Raw genomic sequence first — 27,101 nt, forward strand, 5'->3', positions numbered from 1 at the left:
TGTTTACGAAATTGATATTAGAATGTAAATTTTCCAAAATACAATTTTTTTTTCATTAACAATACAAAAATTATATACTCCAAAAATTACCACGTGACAAATTTAATTTTATTAAGGATGCTGCGAATTAATTTCTTTATCGGAATTTTTTTTTACACAATCTTTGTATTTTGCAATACAAAAATTCTTTTTTGTTTCATCAAAAAAAAATTCTTTTTATCTTTATTAATTATATTTAATTCGAAAATTAATTTTAATTTAATCTTTGTTAATTATGTTTAATTCGAAAATTAATTTTAATTTAATTTGTTGAATTTTAATTGAAACATGAAAGATTTATTATTATTATTATTATTATTATTAATATTATTACTATTATTATTATTGTTATTAAATTTTTATTTAGTTATGAAATTATCAATATTAATTTAATTAAATTTTTATAATTATTTCGAAAATTGAAAAAAAAAATTTATTTTTCATTTATATTCCATTAATAATAATTTTTAGCTCTGAGAATAACAGGTAAGATAAGGTTGATTTGGAATTGCAAATACAGCCTTGAAAAGGATGCTGGATATTATTTATGTGGAATTTAGTGTACGGGTTGGAAAATAGTGAGAGGCCAAAAGAGCGAAACAGGTAGAAGGAGAGTAATTAAAAAAATGAAAAAAAAAAAAAAAAAAAAGAAAACGGTTTATGACAGTCCTATATATACATTCGATCGGAATATTTTTATAAAAAAAAAAAAAAAAAAGACACTAAAAATGCATGAAGCATCATTCAAAAATAGTCACGTGTTACATACATTGTTAGTGTATAATTTATTTTCAGTCAGATTTTTTCCCTTTAATAAATATTCGTAATAAATAAATTCCTAGTCATGTTAACGAATTTGCTCTACACCAATAAGATTTTACGACGACTATATATATATCGAAGGGACTCAACCTAATAGCTTCCCCCTATTGTATGTATATATCTATATATAGTCGTATAATAACTAACGGCATCCTTTATTTTTTATTCTTCCTAAAATCCTAAATGGGATTTGGGCCCAGGATTGCCAGGAAATTGCGCGGACCAACTTGCTTGTTATTAAGGCTTTTATGTTTACTGTATTTTTTTCCTTTTTTTTTCTTTTTTTTTTTTTTTTATTGTCTTTGAACTGTCAAAATACCGCGTTTACCTGTCTTGAAGGTTCATTGAACAATAGATAATTATTATAATGAGAAAAAAAAAAAATTTTTTTGATGCTAAATAAAATTTTCAAATTAAAATTTTTGTAATTTTTATAAGTAATTAAGATCTGAATTTTTCTATATAAATAAATATTGGGTCTTTTCAAATAGAAATTGGCTAAATAGATTGTAAAAGGGATCGAAATTTTCTCGTTTCCTTTTGATGTTATACCGACACTGTCGAGCAGGACATGAGATACTATCTTTATAGCGCACATCAAGCGAATCGCATTGCCGATTTAATTTCACACGAAGCATTCACAGCGTGAAACGATTGACCTGTGAACCTTAGATATTAAGATTTTTTTTTGTTTTCTTTTTAATCGAAAAAAAAACTATTCATTGTATTCGTGTTCAAATGTCAACTTGAAATTTTGTTGACGCGAGATAATTTCTCAAACGATTCAATTCAGATCAACTATAATCATGAAATTTCATTTTGTTTATTTTAATAAAATTGTAGAAAAAATAATTTTAAAAAATTATTCCGAATCGTATTTTGAATTAAAAATTGTTAAATCAATATTATTGAAAGCAATAAAAAATATTTTTTATCTACGGGTTAATATTCTCAAATTGATAAGATTTACTAAGTGCGAGCTATCAATAGAAGTAAATTAAATCAAACGGTTTAAACATCCAAGGGATTAATTTTTTATTTACTGATAGTAATATAGGGGAACATTGAGCATCCGGAGGGGAAGAAAATCGACGCATTGACCTGTAATTGAATTTTTGTCGCCGACTAAATCAACGAGAGAGGAGGGCCAATCACTACTGTCCACTCTCTTTCTCTCTGCATTTGAATTTAAACTATATATATATATATATATATATATATATATATATATATATATATATATATATATATATATATATATATGTACGCAGTGTTTGAGATTTGTTAGTTAATTATTCAGATAATTGTTTCCAATGAAATAAACGAACTAAAACTATTCCCTTATAGTTTAAACTTTAAATTAGAGAGTTTGAAAAACGATAAAACGACATTAATTTAATTGCGATATTACATTAGGAATAATTTTTTTTTTCTTTTTTATTTTTGTCATAGCAAAGAATCGAGTTTATCTTTTAAAAGTCTGCTCTTTTCACTCGGAGAACAGTTTTTTTTTTTTACTGTGCTTTTATAATTAATTACCGTTGAAATTGAAGAAAACTTGAGAGAGTTTATAAGAAAACTTACCTCTGACTTATTTAACTTGAGAATATTAGAAAAAGAAAATTTTCACTATATTTAAAATTAAAAAAAAAAAGAAGGGGGAGAATAATTTCTCTTTGAACTTAAAAGATTTTAAAAGCAGCAGTTACTGCTATAGAGATTCATTAACACTGACTTACCCATATTTATCTTCCAGTGAACGAACCAATTTTTTTTTTCCACATCTCTCTTTCTCTCGCACTCTTTGTTGCAACGTTGCATTTTGATATCGAGAAATTATCTATCTTTCACTCTCCACCTACTCATTTATTCATACAACTCCAGAGTAAAATACTGATTCTCACTGTAATTATAATATAAAAGTACATTTAGTAATGATAATTAAATAATAAATTTTCTAAATCATTTTTCAATTTTTCCTTTTGTTTTTCACCTGCATAGCTAAAATTATTTTTCGTTGCGGATTTAAAGAAAAAAAACAATTGATTGAAAAATAAAATAAAAAAAATTTAGTTTAAATTAAAATTTTCTGAAAAAGGATTATTTTCTTAAAGTAGTTGTTATCGCTGCTAAAAATTAATTCTAAAATTAGGGAAGTGGGAAACAAAATGAAAAAAAAATATTAAAATTATAAAACTTTTGGAATTAATTTTTAGCAGAGACGCTGTAAACTACTTTAAAATTATTTTTAAAAAATTACCATTTTTTTGGGAGAAGATGGAATAAGAAGTTAAGTAAAAGATATTTCAAACTTCAAAAATTGTTTAATTTTTGAGAAATCGTTTGAATTTGTAAATCTGTGTCTCGGTTGCTATAACATCTATGTACATGTATTGAGGATTTTCGTGATCAGGTTCTGTATTTGTCACTGTTAACTCTTTGTATAACCATGCGAAGGCCTCAGTTCCTGACGCTACCCTCATTCGTATATGCTTTCGACCCGTAGAACGCAAAATTTCCAGCTCTATTCTTCTTCGTAACAAATCAATACCTAAAATTTAAAACAAAAAATTTTAGCAATTAGAAATTAAATTATATTCTTTTTTGTTTCAAAACAATAATTTATTAAAACCAATTTTTTTATAAAATTAATAATTTTATTTTTAAAATGATAATTTGTTTAATGTTTAAAAATTATTTTATTCTTTTTAAATTATAAATAATAAAACTATTTTCTAATAAATCTACTTACCAATTCCCTTTGTCGCTGAAATTGCTATTATCTCTTCAGGGACTGTATTTTTTTCAATTAGATCACACTTGTTTGCAATTTCGATAATTGGTCGATTATCACGGTTAAGCGACTGTAAAGTTGATGTGACATGTTCTATTTGAGCGAATTGATCTGGATGACTAGCATCGTAAATATGTATTATCACATCCTGGAAATATAGATTATTTAGTTAATATTGATTTTAAAAAATAATATTTTTTTATTACAATAAATTTCAAATTTACCGAAAAAAGGAGAAAAAAATCTCCTATACTCACAGAATCAAATGCATCCTCAAGGGTGACAATAAAAGGAGCCAACATCCCTTCAGGTACATCTTGTATAAAACCAATAGTGTCCATATAAAGAATTTTTAATCTACTTGGTAGATAACCTTCATGAGCGGTTGTATCAAGTGTTGCAAATAATTGATTCCTAGGCATTAATGATGAATCTCCAGTTAATGCCTTAATTAAAGATGTTTTACCCGCATTTGTATAGCCAACAATTGCAACACTTGGAATATCCAATAATTTTCTCTTTCTTCTTATTAAAAAACGTTTTTGTTGAACTTTTTTTAATTCCTTTTTTAATGTTAACTGACGTGTTTGAAGAATTCTTTTTCTCCATTCTTTTAAATTAATTCTATGAAGATCCTGATTATCTTCTATTATTTTTTGCCAAATATAAGGAATTTCAGCAAGTGCCACTTGTAATTTAGCCTCAGGTGTTTTGGCATGTAAACGAAATATATGTATTACAATTGAATAACGATCAAAAACTGGAAGATTTAATTCTTTTTGTAATTCTTCTATTTGCACGAGTTTTAATAAATTTATACTTATAAAAATGCCTGTCACATTATTGGCCATTTCAATTCTTCGTTTTAATTCTTCAAGTGCACCTCTACCCATTAATTTATTTCTCCCTAAAGATAATAATGGTATACATTTTTTATCAGCAACTACCCAACGTGGTAGTGTATTAATTAATGCCTCTGCTTCACTCATTTGCAATTCAGGAGTTGTATTTATTTTTTTCCCTCGGCCCCATTTTATATAGGGTTGTATTATAAAAATTCTTTGACCACCAGCGACTGTTCCTAAAGAAACATTTGACATTTCTTGATATTCCAATAAATCGGCTTCAGATTCTTCTGTTTCAATTGATTCATGATTAAATCTTGTAACGATAGTTGGCAATTTCAAACTACGTTTTGAATTTGGAAACACAGCGGATTGAATATTATATTTTAATGTTGAAACAACTTTTCGAAAACAGTACATTTTAAAAAATTTTCACTTCATTTAACGTAAATAATAATTTATAATTAAAAGAGTTTTTTTTCACTAAAGTTTTTCTTTTATTATTATTTCGTTTGTCTTTTTATTTTGAAATTTGTTTCTGTATCTCAAGTTCTAATTGTCTGCCTTCAGAATATAATTTTTTCACATTATTTTCACATTGTCTCTTGGCTAAGTATCCTGTACCAATAATTGTTGAACATATTAAAATAGAACTGATGAGCAATCTTACTTCATAGCTTGGAAATATCTTAAAAGTACGTTGAATAAGAAATGGATATGTGCAAATTCCTGAAATTATATACATAAATATAATTAATTTCTTTAAATAATAGTAATAATTATTAATAATAATAGATATATTTATTACCAACTACACCAGAAAATAAAGCCCATCGACCAAATGTATTACCACAGTCTGTAAAAGCAATTACTAATTTTTTATCAGACCAATTTTCGGTTTCTGGTTCATCAATAATTTTACTCATATCTGATAATATTAAAAAATCGAGCAATGTTCATCGAAAGCTGAAAATTAAAAACAAATTAATTTTTCTATAAGCAAAGAATAAAATTTTAATAATAAAACAATGATAATTATTACGTTACATAATTTTAATTAATAATATTAATTTTATAAATTGAATTACATATATTTCCATCTGTAAACAATGGTTTATTATCACTTTTTGAATAATATGCACTATACGTTATGCAACATAACCTACAAAACCGTTTAATTCAAATATAAGTTAAAAATTAATAAATACCATAACGAAATATTGTTTAATAACGTAAAAAACAATTAATAAACATTATTTCGAAAATAAAATTACATTTTTGAAAAACAAAACAAAAAAAAATTCGTTCAACAAAAACATATACTCCAAATTGTAATAATTCTTTACAAAAACAAATATTTCGAAAAAAAACAATATAAAACAATTATTACCTGTTTCCATCAATGAATCACAATTGTTTTCATATAATTTATAACACTAGACAACATTTTTTTAAAAATACAAAACAACATAACCGCTACAAACGGAGCAGAACAACTTTTTCTGCGTGGCATGCGCTTTTTATAGGTTATGTTTCACTAAACGTCAGTGAGCGCTCAGTCAGTCGAGAAATATATCTGGTTTAAAGCTGAAGTATATAATGTACATTACACAAGAAATTTTCTAATTATGTATTATCAAGTTTTAAAAATTATATCATGCCACTATGCTACGTGTATAAAGAGTCTATTAAAATATACTTGTGGCTAGAAAAAATCATTCTATACGTTTATCTGTTGAAATTTCAACAAAGTTGATTTGCAACCAGAACAATAACCTCTATAACAATGGAACCAGGAACATTAACAAAAGTTTTACACGATTTTTTTACAACAAAAGACGGAGAATTGAGTCTCTATAAAGGCGATTATTTTTTGGTAAATATAACATGTGTTTTTTAAACTTCCAAACTAAAATTTGTAATTACCTCTACTTTTCAGATCATTACATCATATTTTAAAATAATAATAATTGTATATTATTTTCACTTTAGCCTTGTTCTAAAATAAGTATTTTTTGTGTAAAAATTTTTTTTTTCATATTTGATTTGTATTTGTTAAGCTCTAGTTTGCATTAAATGACAAATGTCGAAAAAAAAACCAATTGTTTTTATACGTAGCTGCGCAGTATGTATTTGCGATTAGATAATTATTTATTTATAAAAAAATTTTTAAAAAAACAGTATATTTTATGTATAAATAGTATAAATTTTTATATTTTACGTTTATTATTAAAATATTAAGATTTTATCTAAGAATGTTAAGTCCATTATAAACGTAATTGATACTTTTTTTTATCAAGACTAAAAGAATGTTGATATATACGGTGGTAATTATAGAAGCAATTTAAAAGAATAGTATTTTAGACATTTATTTTAATTTTGTAATTTTAAAATTATTTTCATATATTTATAAATAGTAATAATATTTTTTAAAAATTACATTAAGAATAAAAATTTGAATTCTGAAACTAGAAGAGGATTAAAACAATTTCGTTAATATTTTTTTTTTTTTTAGATCATTAATAATGTCGACAAGCATTGGTGTTATGGACAGTCTGATAAACAAACGGGAAAATTTCCAGTAAGCTACTTATTAAAAGTGAATATTCCAATCGTTGACGAATCTGTAACTTTATTTATATCAATTGCTTCATTCTCTGGCGAACAACCTGGTGATCTTTCATTTGAGAAAGGTATTCTAAATATTTGTTTATTAATTAATCTTGCAAGCTATTAAATTTTATTATTTGTAAAATAATTAATATATTTTTTTTTTTTAAAGGAGAATTTATTGTTGGAAGAAATGAAGTACAACCAGGCTGGTATTCGGGTTATTCAGAATCTAGAAAAGGAATTTTTCCAATTACTCACGTTTGGGAACTTAATAAATCATTAATCAAGGTATTTTTATTTGCAAATCGAAGAAATTTTATTTTCATTAATTATGTTAAATTAATTATTACAGCAACCAACGAAAAAGAAATCAATTCAAAGAAAAGCAAAAGTAAAAACATCAATGAAAGCACAACTTGATGAAGAATTGGATCTAATAGAAGGGGAAATTATAACAGTAATTGAAATTGTTGAAGATGGTTGGTGTCTTGGAATAACGAATGATCAAAGAAAAGGCACTTTTCCTGAAGCTTTTGTAACTTATATCGATGATGTCAGTCTTGATGAAACGGACGAAATTAATTCAATAAGAGATCCTTTACCTCAATCAATAGAAAATGGTGGTCAAATTTATAAGGATTTTGGAGAAAATTCATCATTTTCCTCAATTGATGAGCCAGCACCGAATTATTTTGATCTTTTTCCTGAGAATTTTTCTCAAAATAAAAGTCTTCCTCAAGATGCTGAATCTCACATCGATGAAAGTCCAAATCCACTTGGCGTCGAACCATATGCAATAACACTATATCCCTTTAATGCACAATTTCCAAATGAATTAAGCTTTCAATCAGGTGAAGTTGTGAATTTAATAAAATACATCGATTCCGAATGGGTAGAAGGTGTAATAGATTCGATGAAGGGAATATTTCCCGTTTCATACGTAAATATAATTGTTGATTGTGATAAAAGTAAAAAGGAACAAGAAATTCACATTGAGGAGAAAATTGATATTTTTCCAAAACAGGAAAATATTTTTATACCTGAAATGTCAGCGAAAGTTGAATATACATTTAAAGCACAAATGGATGGAGATTTAAGTATTGAAGAAGGAGATATTGTTAAAATTGTCGAAGTTATTAATGCAGATTGGATTATTGTTAAAAATAATGATGGACAAATTGGCTCGTGTCCAAGTTCCTATTTGGCATGTATAGCTGAATCGGAAACTGAAATATTTAGCGACGCTGTCGAGGATTTTGTTGTAATAAGAAATCATGAAATTAATGATGAAGAAGCAGCTAGTGAACCTAAGGAAGAAAAAAGATTGTCATTGCCACATCGACCAGCGCCACCGGCACCAGTTCCTGGACGAGTTCCTATTCAAAAACAATCAAATATTCCCAATGACGATATTGTCACGGAAAAGCAGAAAAAAGCAGATAAACGACAAAATGTAATATCTGAATTAGTATTGACTGAAAAAGAATATGTCAGAGATTTAAAAGTCACATACGAGACATTTAATTTACACAATCCGTCCTTTCTCGAAAGTAGAGGTATCGATGTTCATACATTGTTTGGTAATATCGATGAGGTTACACAAATTGCCGAAGAATTGTTAGATTTAATTTTGAAATCAATGAAAGATTGCGACGAAGAGAAACAAACTGTTGGTCCTTGTTTTGTTGAAATGGCTGATAAAATGCAAAACGCCTATGTTAAATATTGTACCAATCATGAAGCAGCTCAGGTTCTTTTACAAAAGGTATTTTCAAATTTCAAATTTATTTTTAATAAAAGTATAATAATTTTTTTTTCTATTTCAGTACGCGGAAAATAAGGATATTATGATTGTTTTCGATAAAGGAGTGGAAACCCTGCGACGTCAAGTTATTTGCTTTGATATGGATTCAATTTTAATAAAACCAGTTCAAAGAATTTTAAAATACCCTTTGTTGCTGAACGAATTAATCAAGGTAAATTAAAAAAAAAATTTAAATATAGAAATCTAATTAAAATATAATAATTAATTAATAATTAAAACACAGAGTACCGAAGAAAATCATCCTGACAAATTGACATTGGAGGAAGCATATAATGTTATGTCAAATGTAGCCAAGAATATCAATGAATTTAAACGTAGAAAAGATCTTATCTCAAAATATTGGGAGTCAAATAATACATTAAAGGAAAAATTTTCCAAATTAACAATGCATTCCGTGTCAAAAAAATCATCAAGATCAATGGCAATGCTCTCGTATTCATTGGGAGCATCGAATCTTGCACCTGATAGTGAATATGAAGAGTTGACAAAACAATTTAAAACATTGGAAACATGTACAAAACAATTGCGAAGAGATGTACAGTTGTGTGTTAATTTTTTGAATGAAGAAATTATTTGCAGTGAAGTATTAGCTGAATTATTGAATCACTATCATCAAGGAACGCCAAATAATGAAATTTATCAATTATGTGAAACACGTGCAATAATAAAAACAAAATTTCTACAAGATCTAGAACGTACTGTTGAGATACGTGTTAGAAAACCATTAAACAATTTAACATCACTACTCGAAGGACCTGATTTTTTAATTACAAAACGTTATCACAAAATGTTAGATTACGATATTGCAATATCAAAAAGTGAAAAATACAAGGATAACAGAGCGGTAAATATTTTTGAATACATTTTTTTTAAACGCATTTAAATGAAAAAAACTAATTCTATTTATTTTAGACTCAAGAAGAATTGATGAGCGCTAAAAATAATTTTGAAGCACTTCATCAACAATTAATGGAGGAATTACCTATTTTCATTGAAGCAAGCACTCAAATATTATGTCATTGTATTAACGCATTCGCTAATGCTCGAATGCTTCTCAGTGGACGAGTTATGAATAAATATATGCAATTATCTCAGGTAAGGAAATTTTCTTTGCATAGCGAAACATTTTTTTTTAAATAATTAAAAAATTATAAATTAAAATATTTTTCCTTACAGTCTGCTAATCAAGTTTCATTAAAAAACATTTTGGAATCATTTTTGGTGAATCATCATTTACTGTACAATCAAATAAGTCGTTTAAAATCATCATCATCATCATCAACGAGTAATTTGGAAATTGAAGAGGGACCAAATAAATTATCGCCCCAAAGTGAGAGACTGAAAAATCATTTGAAAAATAAATATCCATTAGAAAAATTGTACATTGTAATTGAAAATATTGAGGGTGCATCACCATTGGATTTATCAGCAATTCGAGGAACATGGATTGCAGTTATTAAGGAAAAAGATCCCACCGGTGATATTACTAAATGGTTTGTTGATAATGGCGCAAAACAAGGATTTATACCAAGTCGATGTGTAAAATCATTGCGTAATATGCAACAGGTTAATCAAAATGAAGCTAAAAATCAAAGTTCAACATTTGATTTAATTTCTCTAGACTCACCAGTAAAGGAATCAAAATTAAAAATGGAACAAAATTCATCACAATCTTACTGGTACATGAATCTTGAGGCAAAATCAAATGTTAGTCAAAATTATAAGAATACCGTTGAATCGGATAAAGTAAGTGATATTAAAATGTAAACATCAAAGCATCATCTTCATCAACTTCGAGATTATTCGCATTTTTTTAAAATTATTTTTAGTTAGAATAATTTAGTTATTTAGACTTTCATGTTAGCTCTCAATTTTTATTTGAATTTGATTATTCGCTTTTATTTTACTATTTTATTATTATATTTTTATATTCGAATTTATTTTAATGATTATACTTTGATATTGAAAATATCAAAATATTTTACTCTTATTTTTATTACAATTTTCGTACATTTTTTTGTAGAACTTGTATTTTTAATAAATATTTGCCATCTATTGTTTATATATAGTGACATTTTCATTTCTTGTATGCTATTGCCTTTTAAAAAAATGCTTTCATATCATTTTCTTTTTTTTCTAATATTTTTGAAAAATTCTTCTATTTTATATTCTATTCTGTGCTTTTTTTTTCTCTTTTTGCAGTTTCTTTATGCTTTATATGACTTTAATGGAAATCAACAAGGGACAATGTCTGTTATTAAGGGTCAGGCTTTGAAATTAATAACACCGCACGATCAAAAAGGAAATGATGCATGGTACCTGATGGAAAATCGAGACGCTGAAAGAGGATACGTACCTCGAAATTATATGGGCCCAAAAGAATTATTATTAAATTAGATATAAAATCAAAAATTTTAATTTCACGATTTGCCATTTCAATACTGTGCCTCAATTTTTTAGCAATTTATTTTGAAATTTTAAATCGTATTTTTAATTTTACACACCACTGAACTGATATTTTACTTGCCTTCTGATTTTTATAAGTATTGAATTTATAGTTTACAAATTTTTAATGAATTTCTTTTTTTATCTAGTTTCAAAACCAAAGTATTAATTATTGTGTTATTTTAGAAATGAAATCTAGAAAATTTTTTGAATTCTATTGTACATATATAACTAATTGTTAGAAAACTGTTATTATTTTTTGTAATTATCGCTTTTATATTGTGATAGTGTTTAAAAAATTTTTTTTGAAATTTTCCAAAACAAAAATTTGTTATTTTAAATAGAAACTCTGTAAACTTTTTAAAAAAAATTTTATAGAGTTTTAAAATGCATATATATTTTTTATTTTGTTATAAACAATCACTTTTAATATTTTTAGATAAAGTTTTCTCGTACAAAAAAAAAAATGTAATTCAGAATATGAATCATTTCGCGAATTATATTGTCATGTTTAAGTTTATTTCTATATCAAATTATTTTTCCTAGTATAATTGTAAAACAGTTAAATTTAAGAGAAATAATGTATTTTTACAGAAAGTGAATTTTAATTTTTTATCTAGATCTTATAAAAAATGAGTTTTTCTGAATTTTGTATAAAAAAAACGAATAAATAAATAAAAGTTTTTAATAAAATGTAATTTGTTATTAAATTTTTAATTAAAAAAAATATATAGTTGCCATATTTGAAAACTGAATTTCGTAATATTAAAGGCCAAGTAAAAAGAGATTAAATTATAGAAAAATCGTAATCGCTATATTGCAATACATGTTTATAATACATTTACACTGTCGTAACTATTCTTATAATTAATTTATAATGACGTGTGCTTATTGACTATAATTATATCGTCTAATAATAATTAATAGTAAAAAAAGCGTTTAAATAAACGAACAGTCTTTCAAGGTACAATAATATTGTAGAACTGCGATATAAAGCATTTTGCACATTATATCCTGTAACTAATCCGATTTACTTATAGTAAATTGTAAGATTTTCGGCAACTTCACTCAAAATATCAACTGAAAGAAATACTGATTCTATTTAAAAGGTGAACAACGAGAAATTACATAACTTATTTCACAGGCCATTTTTTTTTTCTTTTAATAACTCTATGTAATGGCCTAAATGCAGTAACGAACATTTTTTTTTTTTTTCCTCATATCCCTTCTTTAGCTCACGTCTCAATACTAAATCCACTGTTTTAAGAACATTCTACGACTAACATTAAATATAATGTCACGGTATACAGCCTCGATTAATCAGAATTGTTTTCTTTAAAACGTATCTTATTTTAATTTAACGTTAATTTTTTTTTCTGAACATTAAATTTAATTTATTTTTTTTTAAATTTCTAATTATTGAATTTCTTAAATTGCTAAACTTGAATATGAAATTTCATTAAACATCTAATAGTTTATAATTTCTAAAAAAAATTGATTGATATATATTAGTGGAAAAAAAAATTAGATATGAGAGAAATTTCTCTTGAAACATCTGTCAAGCAAATAATTATTTTCATTTATCAAGCACTAATCCATTCTCGTTTATAATAATTGACCACAATAAGTGGATCAGGTCTTCTTTGGGGGAATTTAAGATACAAAATTGTATAAAATTGGATACATATTAGAATTTCAATTTTTTTTTTTGAGGCCCTATTTGACAAGAAGGATTTTTGAATATAATTTGCTCGACTATTTCAGATGTTTCTTTTTTTAGCTGATTATGTGCATTAATCGAGACCCAATAATTAACCTTATATGACAATCATTGACATTATGTTTCTCGAAGTAAAAACCATGGCGAGTATGAGACTTATTGAAAAAGAAACGCGTGCGAGTAGCGCGTTATAACCATTTTTTTTTTTTGTTTTTTTGTTTTTTTATCGATGCTTTAAAAACTCGCAAAGATGCAACAATTTTTTCCACGACTTTCATATCGTGAAATATAAATATATGCTCCTCAAGAGCGTGAATATTTTTAATCGGTCGGATAGAAGCGCAAAATAGCTCTGCCATAAATTTCCGAATGACAAAGTTTATGAACAACATCGAGTGCCTCTTCAGCTGGATAAACTGTATGTGGTGGTGGTTCTAATTCACCTGATGCAACCAATTGTACCAATTCTTTGAGTTGTTCAAGTGTACCCGGTTCAACTGGTTTAATACTCTGTTGTCGTTCATCAGCTTTTCTACTAAATTTTGGAAGTAATCTATCAGCAACTTCTTTAATGACAAAGACAACACCTCCCTTTGATAAACATTGCAAGCTACGATGAAGACTTCGTGATGTTGTACCAAAATCAATTACAACATCAACTGATCCTTGGCATGCATCAATTGTACGCTCAATCAATTGTCTCTCATAAAGATCCTCGCTCCATTGAACAACGTTCACTCTGTAATCAGGAAAATGACTGTTTGGTAAATAAATTATATGCGATTCTACATTGTTTGCGATGGAGAATAAATTCTTCGAAAAATTATTATAAATTTTTTTTTTTTCCAAATTCACAGAAGTTTGAATTTTTCTTTTATTTGAAGTACGATTAAAAAAAAAATTTTTTAGATCAATCCAGTAATAATAAAAAAAAATATATAAAATACCTGAAAGGGTTAAAAATCAAAAAATTAATAAATTATTAAACATAAGTAAAACGTTCTTGAAATTATATATTTTCTATTTGTAAAAACAAAGTGATCAACAGGTGCATAACTAGTGCAAAAGTAATCAATATTTTGTGCTCGTGCAAGTTAAAGTGCATTGACTAAAGAATTTTTCTAAAGCTTCTCGCATTATTGGCAACCTTGAAAAATATTACAAAATTAAAAAAAAATATAAACTTATACGCAATAATTATAAAATCGATTCAATAAATAATTAATTTAAAAATTAAATAATAATAGAAATATAATTCAATAAATTAATTTAAAAAAAATTTTCTAATTTTTAAAATTAAATAAACATTATATCATCTCAGATATGAAACGAAAATTATAAAAAAGAAAAAAAAATCTGTATTTCCTTGAATTCTTGAGATTAAAACAAAACAGTAAACGATACACTTGACCCCGATAGTTTTATCAGATATTTTATGATTGTGTCATCAGGAAAAATCAATTATTACATTTTTCATTATTATATTTATTTTGAATTCTCTTATATTTTATTGTAAAACGATTAGAATCTTAGAAATAAATATTGTTTCCCCCCCCACCGGATATGATAATAAAATATCTTAACATCTTATAAAAAATAAAGAAGTCAATTAATCAGGAAAATAACTTTTATACAAACAAAACAAAAATGAAATGAATAAAAAATTTGTTTTAAAAAATAGGAAATGATAAATAAGTGACAAATAAACGAAAGAAAAACAATGGTTTAATAAATAAAAAGAGATAATTATCTAATGATTCTTGAAACAAGATAATTTGCATAAAAAAAAAGGAGAAGCTATTTTCCAAACTGTTCGTAAAGTCAAAGTCTGTATATACTTAATGTTATTGCTTTATAAATAAGTATTAGGTGTTCCAGTCTTAGTAAACAAGGTAATTTTTCTCTGTCGGTATAAAAAGTTTGGACTTTAAACTTTATATAAAATCAGCATTAAAATCCAAATGTTGCCGAGAGACAAAAGTATTATTTGAAATTACTTTTTTTTATTTTTTTCTTTCTTTACTAAAAATATAAGAAATTTTTAATAATCGAAAAGCTTTAGAAAACAAAATGAAGAACAAAATTTGAAAAATTAATAAAATTTCGTACCGTTGAAATTCTTGTGCCAAAATAAGACCATCATCCTTGAGTGTGGCAACGGCAATGGCAACACGATCCTTCATATTGGTAAAATGATAAGCAGCAATTCGAAGTGCCCAAAGTGCAAGGCCACCAGTGCCAACAATGAGTATTTTACAAAGACTATTTTCACCTCGTTCTTTCAATAAATTTTCAACATGCTCATGTGCTGCAAATACAGTGTTCATTGCTAATAGTGCACCAGCTGGTAACATTGCAGCAACACTCAATGGCATTGTATCGGGTATTTTTATTAAATATTTCAAATCATTAACCACCAAATATTCAACATATCCATTTGGTATTCCCTCATAATAGGGATAAAGAATAACTCTTTCGCCAACTTGATAGCCACAATCATTGGGTACATTTGTACCCAATGATTCAACAACACCAGCCACTTCATATCCTGGAAATAGTGCAGCGTCTCTCATTCCATGATGTGGAATAACAGCGGGAAAATCACCCTCAACAGAGACTTCAGTTGCCAAACTACTTCCACTTGACGCTGAATTTAAACTTGAAAGACTTGGTGAACGTTTTGGTTGATAGCATGCACCAGCGCAAACAACACGTATTCTTGCTCCATTTGATGGTACATCTGGTACTGGAACATCAAAACTAAAGACAAAATCACGACCCGTGATACATGGACTCTCAATGGAAAGTTGTCGACAAAGTTTATTCATTTTTCTTCCTTCACTGCAAAAAAAAAAAAATGAAAATATATTAATATTTTATTTATTACTATTTTAATAATATTTCAACATTTTTCGAATTTACATGTATTTTTAATTTTATAATAAATATAGAATTTTTTTTCTAAAATTAATAAATAATTTTAAAAATGATTTTTGGTCGAAACGCAGATTTTTTTTAATTTTGGAAAAAAAATTATTGTTTCAACTAATGAATTTTAATAAATTAAACAATTTTTGATAAATAAAAAAATACACTGAAAAAAATCATCGATTTAAGAAAATCATTTACTCGTGCGTATTTTATACACTACTTTTCTTAATTTAGGAAAATTTACTTGGGAGTAAAATTTTCTTGAATCAAGAAAATTCCTAAATCAAATACAAATAAATAAATCGGTTTTCTTGATTTATTATTTTTTTCCAGTGTACACATTTTTTTGAAATACTTTTTTTATTAGAAAAAATAAATTTTGAAAAAGAAAAAAAAAAGGGAAAAACTAAATAAAATAGTTAAAGGAGAAAATTGAGAGAAAAAAAAGTAATAAATAAATTTAATTAAAAATTTAATTTGTTTATTGTTATTTTTATTCTTTGCATTTAAAAACTATTGTTTGAAAAGAAAATTTAATTATTAATTAATTTCTTTGTAAATATAATTTCCTTTTTAGTTCTAAATTCGTATTTTTTTTTTTGAATTTTCCTTTCTTTTTGAAATCTTTGCAAAAAAAAAAAATTGTGAACAAAAACTGTACTGCGTATGCTGCGTATATTAAAAAACATAATTTTCTTACGATAAAAAAAATAGTTTAAAAATAAATTTTTTTATCATAATTTTTAAAAGGTATTAAAAAAAAAGTTCGACTAATGACTCGCCCTTTATTTTTGATTTTTTAAAAATAGTTCCCACGTTAGTAATTTCCTGTATGGTGTAATATTGAGTAAACCATAGCTCAAATTTTCAAACGCAATTCGCTTCCACATGCTTTTTAAATACGAAATTTATTATTATATACTATATAATCAACAATAATAAATAATAATAATTATAATAATTAATAATAATAATAAAAATAATAATTAATAATAATAATAATAATAATTATTATTATTATTATTATTATTATTATAATTATTCATTATTATTATTATTATTTATTATTATTATTTAGAAAATGTATTTTTTGTAATAATAATTTAAAATTATAGTTTAAAAAATATTTTTTATAAAAAATAAAAATTAATTATATTGGAGAAAAAATTAACGAATAAAAATGATTTGATTTTAGTGTATATATGTATTTTTTTCTTTTTTATATTCAATTGAAATTGAATGGCAAAAAAAAATCTACAGTAAGGAAAGTGAGAGAAAGTTGTAAGATTGTTTATAAGAGGTTTGTAATAAAAAAAAAATCTCCACTTTACCCATTATATTGTGAATGTTTTTTGTGTGGTTCAGTTATAGGAGCAATTTCAACAGGCATGATGACAAGATGAAATAGTCCTCTTTCTTTTTTTATTTTTTTTGAATAAAAAATAAATAATCCTATATTTATGGAAAATCACTTTTTTTCTTTTTCAATAACAAAAAATATTAATCAGCTTTTTTTTCTTCGTTAACAAAGTTAAATACTTTGTTGTTTATGTAAATGATAAAATTTACAAACACAATAACTTTGAAACAGTAGGCGCGACGTACTAAAACTGAACGCAAAAGCTTTTGATGTACTTTTATATACGTATATATATATAAGCTACTGGAGGAGGAATGAAAAAAAAAAAGTGGGGACTGAGAACACTCGGAAAACACGTGCTACAACTGTTTTCTGGATGCTCCCAGAGAGCATAAATATTTCCTCCCATCGAGAAATCATTAAAAAATAAAAAAAAAAAAATGAAAAAAATTTGTTGACTCTATTTTATATTACCAAAAAGACGTAATAGATTATTATAATTCGAAGGTCTTATTATTGACAATTTTCATCTTGATTTCGAATAACAATTTAAATGATATTTGACACTTCGTTTTTTTTTACTTTAATTTATTTATCAAAAATAAAAAAATTTTTTTCATTTTTTGTGTGTGAAAAAAATTTGATTTTAACGAAATTGAGAAAATATTTGAATAGTATTTTTTTTAAACCTAATCCCCAAAGACAAAATAATGATGAAATAACAATTTAAATGATATTTGACACTTCGTTTTTTTTTACTTTAATTTATTTATCAAAAATAAAAAAATTTTTTACTTTAATTTATTTATGAAAAATAGAATATTTTTTTCATTTTTTGTGTGTGAAAAAAATTTGATTTTACAGAAATTGAAAAAATATTTGAATAGTATTTTTTTTAAACCTAATCCCCAAAAACAAAATAATGATTTATTAAATAAAAATCCAGAAAAAGGGGGAATGAATAAAATGAAAATTTGAAGGTAATAAAAATTTAGTCAAATAAAAGTTCGATAATATTCTTTAAAATGAAAATTCAAATTTTTCTTATGGGATTATTTTTTCAGTGGAAATTTTAAATAATTTAATATAAGCTGCCTCAGTGAGGCGTAGGTGTTACAAAAATAGTTTCAAGTGTACAGTCTTCAAAATTGTATCACCTGTAAAAAAAAAAAAATTATAAGTAATAATAAATAGAATAAAGTAAATTTTAACTAGTGGAAATTTATAAACATTTATAAATATTGTTGTATATTTAATTAATCAATGATCGATCATAGAAAATAATTTACATCAAAAAATATATTTTCAATTTTCTAATTATGATAAAAATTCATTTGCAGCAAAAAAAAAAAAAATATTTTTTTCCAAAAATTAATAAATTATTTGTATCAATTTTTAATAGATATGAAAATAAAGAAAATATAGGTCATATAGTGATTGGTTTTGCAAAATATATAAGTTTCGCAGAGGTTGGACAAAGTGTCTCGACAACCCTGACCTGTCCCACTTGTTATCCAACCAGAAGGTCAGTTAGATTTTAGATTCAACCTATACCCGAACACTTGTGTTTAATTTAAAAATTCTTTGTTGTATTTTCAAATTTTTTGTCACACTTGAATTTTTTTTTTTTTTTTTTTTAATGAAAAATTATTTTTCCTTTCACTATCAACGAACGACATTTAAAATATTTTTAAAAATGTGTCGGATTTTAATTTACCTGCAAAATGTTTAATCATTTGTATATATGTAAATGAAATGATAACCTTGACCTGATCCTTATTGTATAATCAATGGGTTATTGAACGTTTACCTTGATATATTTTGTATATTAACATTTTTCTTTTTGAAAAAAAAATTCCAAAATAATAATTTTTCATTTTTATAATAGTGAAAATGGAAAAAAAAATTATTATTTTGAAATTATGTTAATTTTTCCTTTTTAAATAATAAAGTAAAAAAAATCATTTTAAAAATACCGCAGGCCTGTGTGATCAAAGTAAAAATAATAGGATCGATGATTCAGAAATGAAAATAATTTTAATTCATTCAGTTCTTTAAAAATGAAAGCAACAACTGTGATTTTGAATGTAAATATTTTCTTGATTCATTGTCTATAGTGAGTTTTTAAAGAGAATTTAAAGAAATATTAATTATAATTAAAACATTTTTTTATCAAAAATTTTTGCGAATTTTTTAAAATTTGCTTTCAAATAAAATTTTTTTTTTTTTTTTTTTTTTTTAAACCTTTAGACCTTGAAAATGTAATTCATCTGTTATGTAAACGTTCTATAGTCAACCATCTGATCGCCATTTAAGACTATTAAAAGTTAATTAAAATGACTTTGCTGTAATAACTCCAATTTTTTAAAACACATATTTCAATCCAACTTCTACGCAATGAAAAAAGGACTTAATTCGAATGATAAAATCACAATTTAATATTAAAAGAACAAAACTTCTTTTTTAAATTTCTTTTTTAATAAACGATTAATTATCAATTAAATAAAATTAACGATTATTTATTAATTAAACAAAATTAACGATTATTTAATAATTAATCAATACAATGATTAATTATTTATAATGATTACTTAGTTTCAATGAATACGAAAAATAAAAAAAAAATAATGAAATAAATATGAAAATTAATTAATAGCAATTATTTTTTAAATTAGAAATGATAGAGAAAATTTTTTATTTCGCTTCCAAATATATGCATATTAGTTAAATGCGACATTCACCTTGTCAGATATTATGTAGATTAAAATCTCTTCAAGGGAAACTGATGTGTGGTTTACTTGATTCCATTCTGAATTATTATATAACACTTTGTAACGGTAAAAATGTTCAGTTTACTATTTAAACTACTTTTAAACAAAACGGTATTTGTGATAAAAAAAATGAACGTTTCCATGAAAAATAAAAGAAACGAAACAATAACACTATAAAATCGAATTATGATGAAAATTTATTTATAATAAAATAATTTTTTATTAACCCGCTTTATATTTATTAAAAAATAAAAATTAATTTTTTATTGGCTCAGCCAATTTAATTATTAAATTCAATTTCAAATAAATTTTTCTCTTAATATTATATATAAAAAATAATTGTTAAAAATAAATTATTTATTATTAAAAAAAGACGACGATATAAATATATTTTAATTCTATAAAAAGAATAACATTTTCTATATTATTATTATTATTATTATTATTATTTATGAGCTGGGTTATTTTTAATTAGTTTGCAATTAGATTTTAAATCTATAATTATAATGTATGAATATAGATTGAGATACAAAATATATAAGACAGATTAATAGGTCATTTCAGTTCATTTGTAAATAACAATTATGTATACGCGCTTATAAAGATAAGACTATAATTTCCATTTCTTTGCGTATATTTAATTTATTAATAGAAAGCCTTATAAACAATTTACATTCGAGGAAAATTGGTGTCAATAATTTCTATAATTATTATTTTTTGCCAAAAAAGAATAAAAAAAAATCAACAAATTAAAAAGAATGGTTCTTTAAAAATTAAAAAATTGAAAAATTGAGAAATTTCGATTTAGATTCAGAAAAGCAAAAAAAATATTTTCAAAATGAATAATTTGTTTATTACACGAGTTCTTTAAAAATAAAATTTGCAAATCTAAAAAAAAACATGTTCCAAAGAATAATATGCTAAGGTTAATGGCCGTTTGAAGAACAAAGAAACAAAAAGTTAAAACAAAGAAGTTTTATATATTTAGATCAAAAATTGCAAATATATTTGTTACACTAAAAAAATTTATTTAATCTCAAATAATATTCACTATTATCAATTAAAACATTTTTAAATAATTATTAGTTGAGTCAATTTAGTATCTATTTTAAATACAAAAATTATTGGTTAAAAAAAATTGTTTAAAAATCAAAAACAGTTTATTTAATTCAAATAAAAATTATTTTATTTAAATATTTATTTGATAATAGTCAAGTAAGTGATTATTGGAAATAAACTATTTTTATATGATAGGAAAATCGAAAATTTTTCCAAGTTCCATTATCAGAAATAATTTGTTTGAATTTTCGTCATAAAATACAAAAACAAACTATAAAAATGAAATATATATATACAACTATTTTAATTTATGGTTTATTTTTAAAGAGATTATGTAATTTTTCCGCACACATGTTGGGCATAAAAACAAATTATAAGCTTTATTACCTCCAATATTGTATATATAATAATATATATATATATATATGAATAGACCGGAAATAATAAATTAATAGAAATTGGCTATAGACGCATAATGATGAAATTGAAATCTGGGTTATCAATTTACTATTCACAGTAAAAAGAAAATCTTATTTTAAGATGTGTCTAAAGTTCAAATTGATTTAAATAATATATTATCAATTATCAAATAAATATTTACTTGCAACTAATATAATTTTTAAAAATCAAATAATTGAATTAGACAGAAAAAAGATTTCTTTTATTCAAAGAAATCAATTTCTTTGACAAATTTTTTTTTTGATACAAAGAAAATTTATTTGAAACAAATTATTTTTGATTCAAAAAAAAAAAATTATCTGCGTTTCAAAAAATTTTTTTATTTAATTCAAATAAATATTTCTTTGTCTCTATATCAATGTTATAATTTCTTTGATTTAATGTACAAATTCGTTTTGAATCAAAAGAAATTTTTTTTTGGAAACTAAAAAGCTTTTTTTGTTTCAAAATACAAATACAATTTAATTGACGCAAATAATAATTACACTCAGAAAAAAGATATGTTTGAACCAAATGTACCATTTTTTTATATTTACCCAATTTTTTGGTTAGTTTAAACAAAATTTGTTTAATTCAAATAAATATTTATTTGATCTAAATAACTGTTTGGTTTATTTTAATAAATTTTTTGAACAAAGAAAAAATTTAATTGATCTAAATAAACGTTTGGTTTATGCAACCAAATGTTTGGTTAACTATGTATATCAATGCATTTATTTTGTTGATTTAACCAAAATTTGGTTGCTTCAAACGAATTTTTTTCTGAGTGTAAAAATTTATTTGATAATTGACAAGTAGATTATTTGAATCAATTAATTTTTTTTCAGTGCAGCAAAATTTTCTCAATTAATATAAGAAATAATTTTGGGGTTTAAATTTTCATTTATGGAAAATCGAAGTGAAAATACAAATATTGGAAAAAAAAGGAAGTAGTATTATTAAATAATAATTAGAATTAATTAATTTCGCAAATTAAAAATTCTAATAATATTCCCTTTTTAATTTTATCAAATCTTAATTTTATCTTAAAATTTCTATAAGATAAAAATTGAGATAAAAATTCAATAAAAATAAATAAAAATTTATATGGATTAATTCAAAAAATTTTGTTTTTAAATAATTTTTTTAATTGAAAAAAAAAAAAATTAATTCGCGGATGGTGTGTGTTTGCAACTTTTGTTTATTTGTACCTGATTTGCTCAGTGTTCGCGTTTTCATGCTTGGAAATGAGTCAACGAACAAGAGAGGGGAAACACGGTCGATGCTATGGAACGGCACACGCTGATATCACGTGCACATCAGCAGGCATCCGCGTGCTCGCTTCTCCTCTGCGGGCTCTTTCACATTTTCACGAAATATATAGGTACACATAACATGGAGTACTTTAAAAGGGTTGAAAAAGACTTTTTTTACGAAAATTACATTTAATATTATAATTGTTATTCATATTATCATATTTTTATAAAAAATTACTATTATTATTATTATTTATTATTATATTAAAAAATTTTTTTTTTATTTTTATATATATTATTAGAATTTAAAATTGTAATTTATAATAAAAAAAATTGAGATTATATTTGGAAAATTGTATTTTTTTTTTTTAAATTAATTTTCAATTTGTATCTTGTAAGAATAGGGAATATAAAAAATAAATTTCTGAATGAACGTAATAGATGATTTTTACTATAATGTACAAATTGATTGTGTGTAATAAAAGATTATATATTTTGTATATTAAGCCGCCTCATTCTTGGAGTAGGTCATTGACATAAAATATTTTACATATACTATATAACTCGCAATCTTGTATTATAATGTAACAGGAAATTTTAATTAGTTAATGACTCTAATATTTTCGTTTCTAAAAATATCGTCACCTAATTTTTTTTTTTAATAATTAAAAAAAAATTAGGTGATTATTAATTTTTTTGTTAATAATTCATTATTCTGCCAAATAAAATCATTTCTCATTTTTTTATAAATATAAAATGAATTTTTAAAAAAATATTTATTTATAAAAATAAAAATATTAAATAAAAATCTATTTTCTTTTTCCATATAAAAAGTAATTAATATATAAGTAAAAGTAAATCTTAGTCTTAGGCCTAGTGTCAGTGTCCTTGCGTGATTCACAAGAATTCTTACTTTTCTACAAAAAAAAAAACTTTTCAAGGACAATTTATTTTCTAGCTCATCTATTGACTTCTCGATAAAAATGTACAATAGTTAAAACTTTTATAAATCTATTTTTAGTTAGTTTTTCAATATTTAGAAAATAAAAATCTTTTCTATATTTTCTATATATAGGTTTCTTTTTTTGTTATTGAATCACGTTCATTGTTAATGATAATGACAAGAATCTAAATGATTTATTCTTAAAATTATAGAAAATTATTTGGAAATTATTTGGAAATTATTTAGAAATTATTTATGGAAATATATGACCTTTCACATTGAAAATATAAATCATATAATTTTTTATCAGCCACGAGCGGTTTCAAGTCATTAACTAAATGATACAATTATTTAATATGTTTTAAAAATGAGTTATTAATTATTATTTTTTTTTTTTTTATCAGAAACGATAATATGAATTTATTACTGTTGTCTTTGATTTTTTTTTTACGTCATTACATTAAAATCACTCTCACTACAAATATAAATAAATAACTTATGATAAAAATATTTCCTTATTATTTCATTCGTCATTCTCTTAACAGTCCCTATAATGATTTATCATCATAATTTCATTAAAATGATTAAAGTTTAAGGTCAAATACCAGATATAGTATTTTGAATTTGTGTGTCTATTGTCACGTATAGTAAAAAAAAAATTTTAATATTAATATTTTTTTATTTTTTCTAAATACGCACTAAGAGAGAAATAGTTTCAATTGAAAGAAATTGAAGCTTCTTTGGATTTCTATTGTTCGTCAATAAACGCTCATTATGTGATAAATTCCCTTGTCTAAAGGGGCAATCGTTATAAATTGAAAAATAGGTCAAATATTTATTTTTCTATACGATTGTAAAAGGTAAAAATTTAGTTAAATAAAAATATATTATTTAGTAAAATTCGATAAAATTAATTTATCAAATTAAAATTAATTGACTAATTAACAATGACAAATATAGAAAATAATTTACAGAACAAAGAAAAAGTATATAAAAAGAATTTCCTTTGACCTTCCTCGATTTTCAGGTCTTTCTGGCAATTTTTCAAAAAGAAATTTCTTTTCATAAATATAGAATAAAAAAAATGGTTTTTTATTTTTTTTTTTCTGTTTAAAATCAGTGTGACGCCGTGACACCATATTTGTTTACATCAGGATATGTGACCAGTTTCCTTTTTTTTCTTTTGTGAAAACTGACAAGAAAAATAATTTTCCGATAAATTTTCTTTCTATATGTAAAATTTTTTGAAAATTATTTATTTCATATTTTCTAAAAAAAAAATTCCTAGAGTTGAAGAATTTTGTGACAAACATAATAGCAAATATATTGATTGCAGCTGGTCGACTTTTGAGACGCATGTTGGTAAAATGTACCCCTTATACTGAAACAGCTGCTTTTTGTATTGGTTACATTGTACTCAAATCAGGTTCTTTTTTTACAAAAACAAAATAAAAAAAAGAAAATAAAACTAAAAAAAAAAATTAATACAAAAAAAAATTGAAACAAATTACAAAATACAATAAAAAAAAAAGAATAAAAAAAAAAATAAAAAGTAAATAAAATAAAAATAAACAAATTGATCGATAATCAATTTTTTTTATTACATAATTATTTTTGAATTTAAATATTTTTTATACGAATAAATATTAATTTTGGAAAAATTCTATTGTTTTGAAATTTTTATTAAAAAATATTTTTAAGATAAAAAAAAATGTATGTGTCATCAAATAAAATTATTTTTTTTTAATAAAAATTCTTCTATGAACCTAATAATTTTTTATTTGTAAAAAAAATTTAATTTAGCACAAATAACATTTTATTTAGCGCAATTAAAATTTTTATTTTCAAATAAAATTTATTTAACTGAAAATAAAAACCAAATAAAATTTTTTTGAAACAAATAAATATTTATTTGGCTCCAAAAAAGGGGAATATCTTCTCTCGGTGTAAAATTATTCTTATTTGAAACCAAGTTTCCAAAAACATGTTTTGCGAATCTTTTAAAAATTGAACGAAACGAAAAATCGCCAAAATGAAAAAAAACGAATTATTCCACCTGTCAATTTTTTGTTTACATTTTTTTTTTTTGCACTGTCATTCGAAAAATGTTTCATTATCATAAAAAATAATTGTCATTTAGTCTAAATTTAAATAAAACAAAATTATTGAATCTTCAAATTTTTCAAATAAAATAATTTTCCTTATTCAAAAAAAAAAAAATCATTGTCTTTTGGCTAAAAGAAAAAATTTATTTTTCAAATTGTATAGAAAAATAAATTTTTTTTCTCTTATTAAGAAATAAGAAAAAATTGTTATTAATAAAAAATAAGAAAACAAAAATGTACCTTGATGATTGGCAGCAGTTTTAAAGGCGATGACAGTCTAATGTTATTGTTGAATTTGCAGAACTTGCTTTCAAATGAGGATGAAATTGAAGTCAATTCACTCGTTGCGAATGTGAGAAAAGCTTTATGTGTTCTGAGTCGCAACAAACCAAGAGGGTCCATAAGACCCCTCTGAGGGCGCTGGAAAGGTAAATAAAATACTATCGCGCCGACTCCAAAAGGACTGCTGCACAACCACGTCGAATCCAATGGTTGTGCACTGGAACATCATCGATCGACGGATTTTACACTTATGGAGGTCTATGCCCTGAGATATGTCCTTTACATTTTTTTTTCTTCTCAATAAAATAAATTCTTCTTCTCTTTTATTTTTTTTGGAAAATTCAAGTAAAATTTATTCACATCTGAAAAAAACTAAATTCTCATCAAAAAAAAAAATTGCTAGAATTTTTTCTCTTCATTCTGGAATCATTCATACAAAAAAAAATGTGGATAATGCTGTGAACGTATTTGTCGACTATACAAATTTAAAGAAGAAGATAGTTTCTTCTTTCAACGGGAGCGTCGTTCTTATTCATGGGATGAAATGATAAGTACGTTGTCATTGTTATCGTCTTTATATTAACCGTAACAATAACATTTTCATAATTTGGCGGTTTTTTTTTTTCAATTTGAAAACAATATTTTCTTCATTTTTGAAACAAAATTTTTTTTTTAAATCCAAGTAAATAATTTTAAATAAATTTAATTAATTTTAATTAAATTAATTTTAATTAAATTAATTTAAAGAGAAATTGAAAAGAAATTATTTTATTCAATTCAATCGATTATCAAACAAATATTAACTTGAATCAAATAATTTTTATAATTGAATTAAATAAATTGTTTAATTGAA

At 23.9% G+C, this 27,101-nt stretch overlaps 4 protein-coding genes across 6 annotated transcripts in view; 1 reads left to right on the forward strand and 3 right to left on the reverse strand.

The window, feature by feature from the left end:
* LOC127276604 (plexin-A4) overlaps nucleotides 1–2,729 on the reverse strand; it is a 252,689-nt gene extending 249,960 nt beyond the window's left edge. The window contains exon 1 of the mRNA XM_051297159.1: nucleotides 2,601–2,729. The gene's annotated coding sequence lies outside the window, so the exon portion shown is untranslated. The remainder of the gene's footprint in view (nucleotides 1–2,600) is intronic.
* A 436-nt stretch (nucleotides 2,730–3,165) lies between these two features.
* Nucleotides 3,166–6,054, reverse strand: LOC127276607 (putative GTP-binding protein 6). Its single transcript, XM_051297161.1, has 5 exons — nucleotides 5,891–6,054; nucleotides 5,309–5,466; nucleotides 3,913–5,229; nucleotides 3,614–3,803; nucleotides 3,166–3,412 (listed from the first exon to the last, which is right to left on the reverse strand). Exons 3-5 carry the CDS (start codon nucleotides 4,918–4,920, stop codon nucleotides 3,186–3,188), a joined length of 1,425 nt encoding a protein of 474 aa, XP_051153118.1. The 5' UTR covers nucleotides 4,921–5,229; nucleotides 5,309–5,466; nucleotides 5,891–6,054; the 3' UTR covers nucleotides 3,166–3,185.
* A 9-nt stretch (nucleotides 6,055–6,063) lies between these two features.
* LOC127276606 (dynamin-binding protein-like) lies at nucleotides 6,064–11,901 on the forward strand. The gene is made up of 9 exons (XM_051297160.1): nucleotides 6,064–6,376; nucleotides 7,016–7,193; nucleotides 7,283–7,401; nucleotides 7,466–8,878; nucleotides 8,940–9,089; nucleotides 9,162–9,782; nucleotides 9,851–10,033; nucleotides 10,115–10,684; nucleotides 11,141–11,901. Exons 1-9 carry the CDS (start codon nucleotides 6,287–6,289, stop codon nucleotides 11,333–11,335), a joined length of 3,519 nt encoding a protein of 1,172 aa, XP_051153117.1. The 5' UTR covers nucleotides 6,064–6,286; the 3' UTR covers nucleotides 11,336–11,901.
* A 274-nt stretch (nucleotides 11,902–12,175) lies between these two features.
* On the reverse strand, nucleotides 12,176–26,434 carry LOC127276608 (uncharacterized). 3 transcript variants are annotated; one of them, XM_051297165.1, is made up of 3 exons: nucleotides 26,207–26,434; nucleotides 15,213–15,944; nucleotides 12,176–13,860 (listed from the first exon to the last, which is right to left on the reverse strand). In XM_051297165.1, exons 2-3 carry the CDS (start codon nucleotides 15,929–15,931, stop codon nucleotides 13,425–13,427), a joined length of 1,155 nt encoding a protein of 384 aa, XP_051153122.1. In that variant the 5' UTR covers nucleotides 15,932–15,944; nucleotides 26,207–26,434; the 3' UTR covers nucleotides 12,176–13,424. The 3 variants fall into 3 exon arrangements, with proteins under 3 accessions (XP_051153122.1, XP_051153119.1, XP_051153121.1); XM_051297162.1 differs by lacking the exon at nucleotides 26,207–26,434 and adding an exon at nucleotides 17,366–17,665; XM_051297164.1 differs by lacking the exon at nucleotides 26,207–26,434 and adding an exon at nucleotides 17,366–17,664 and having other exon boundaries at nucleotides 12,176–13,842.
* Nucleotides 26,435–27,101: the final 667 nt, after the last annotated feature.

Source organism: Leptopilina boulardi, unplaced genomic scaffold (assembly GCF_019393585.1).
Source record: "Leptopilina boulardi isolate dan_hultmark-lab unplaced genomic scaffold, ZJU_Lbou_2.1 LbouV2_150, whole genome shotgun sequence".
Lineage (NCBI taxonomy): Eukaryota > Metazoa > Arthropoda > Insecta > Hymenoptera > Figitidae > Leptopilina > Leptopilina boulardi.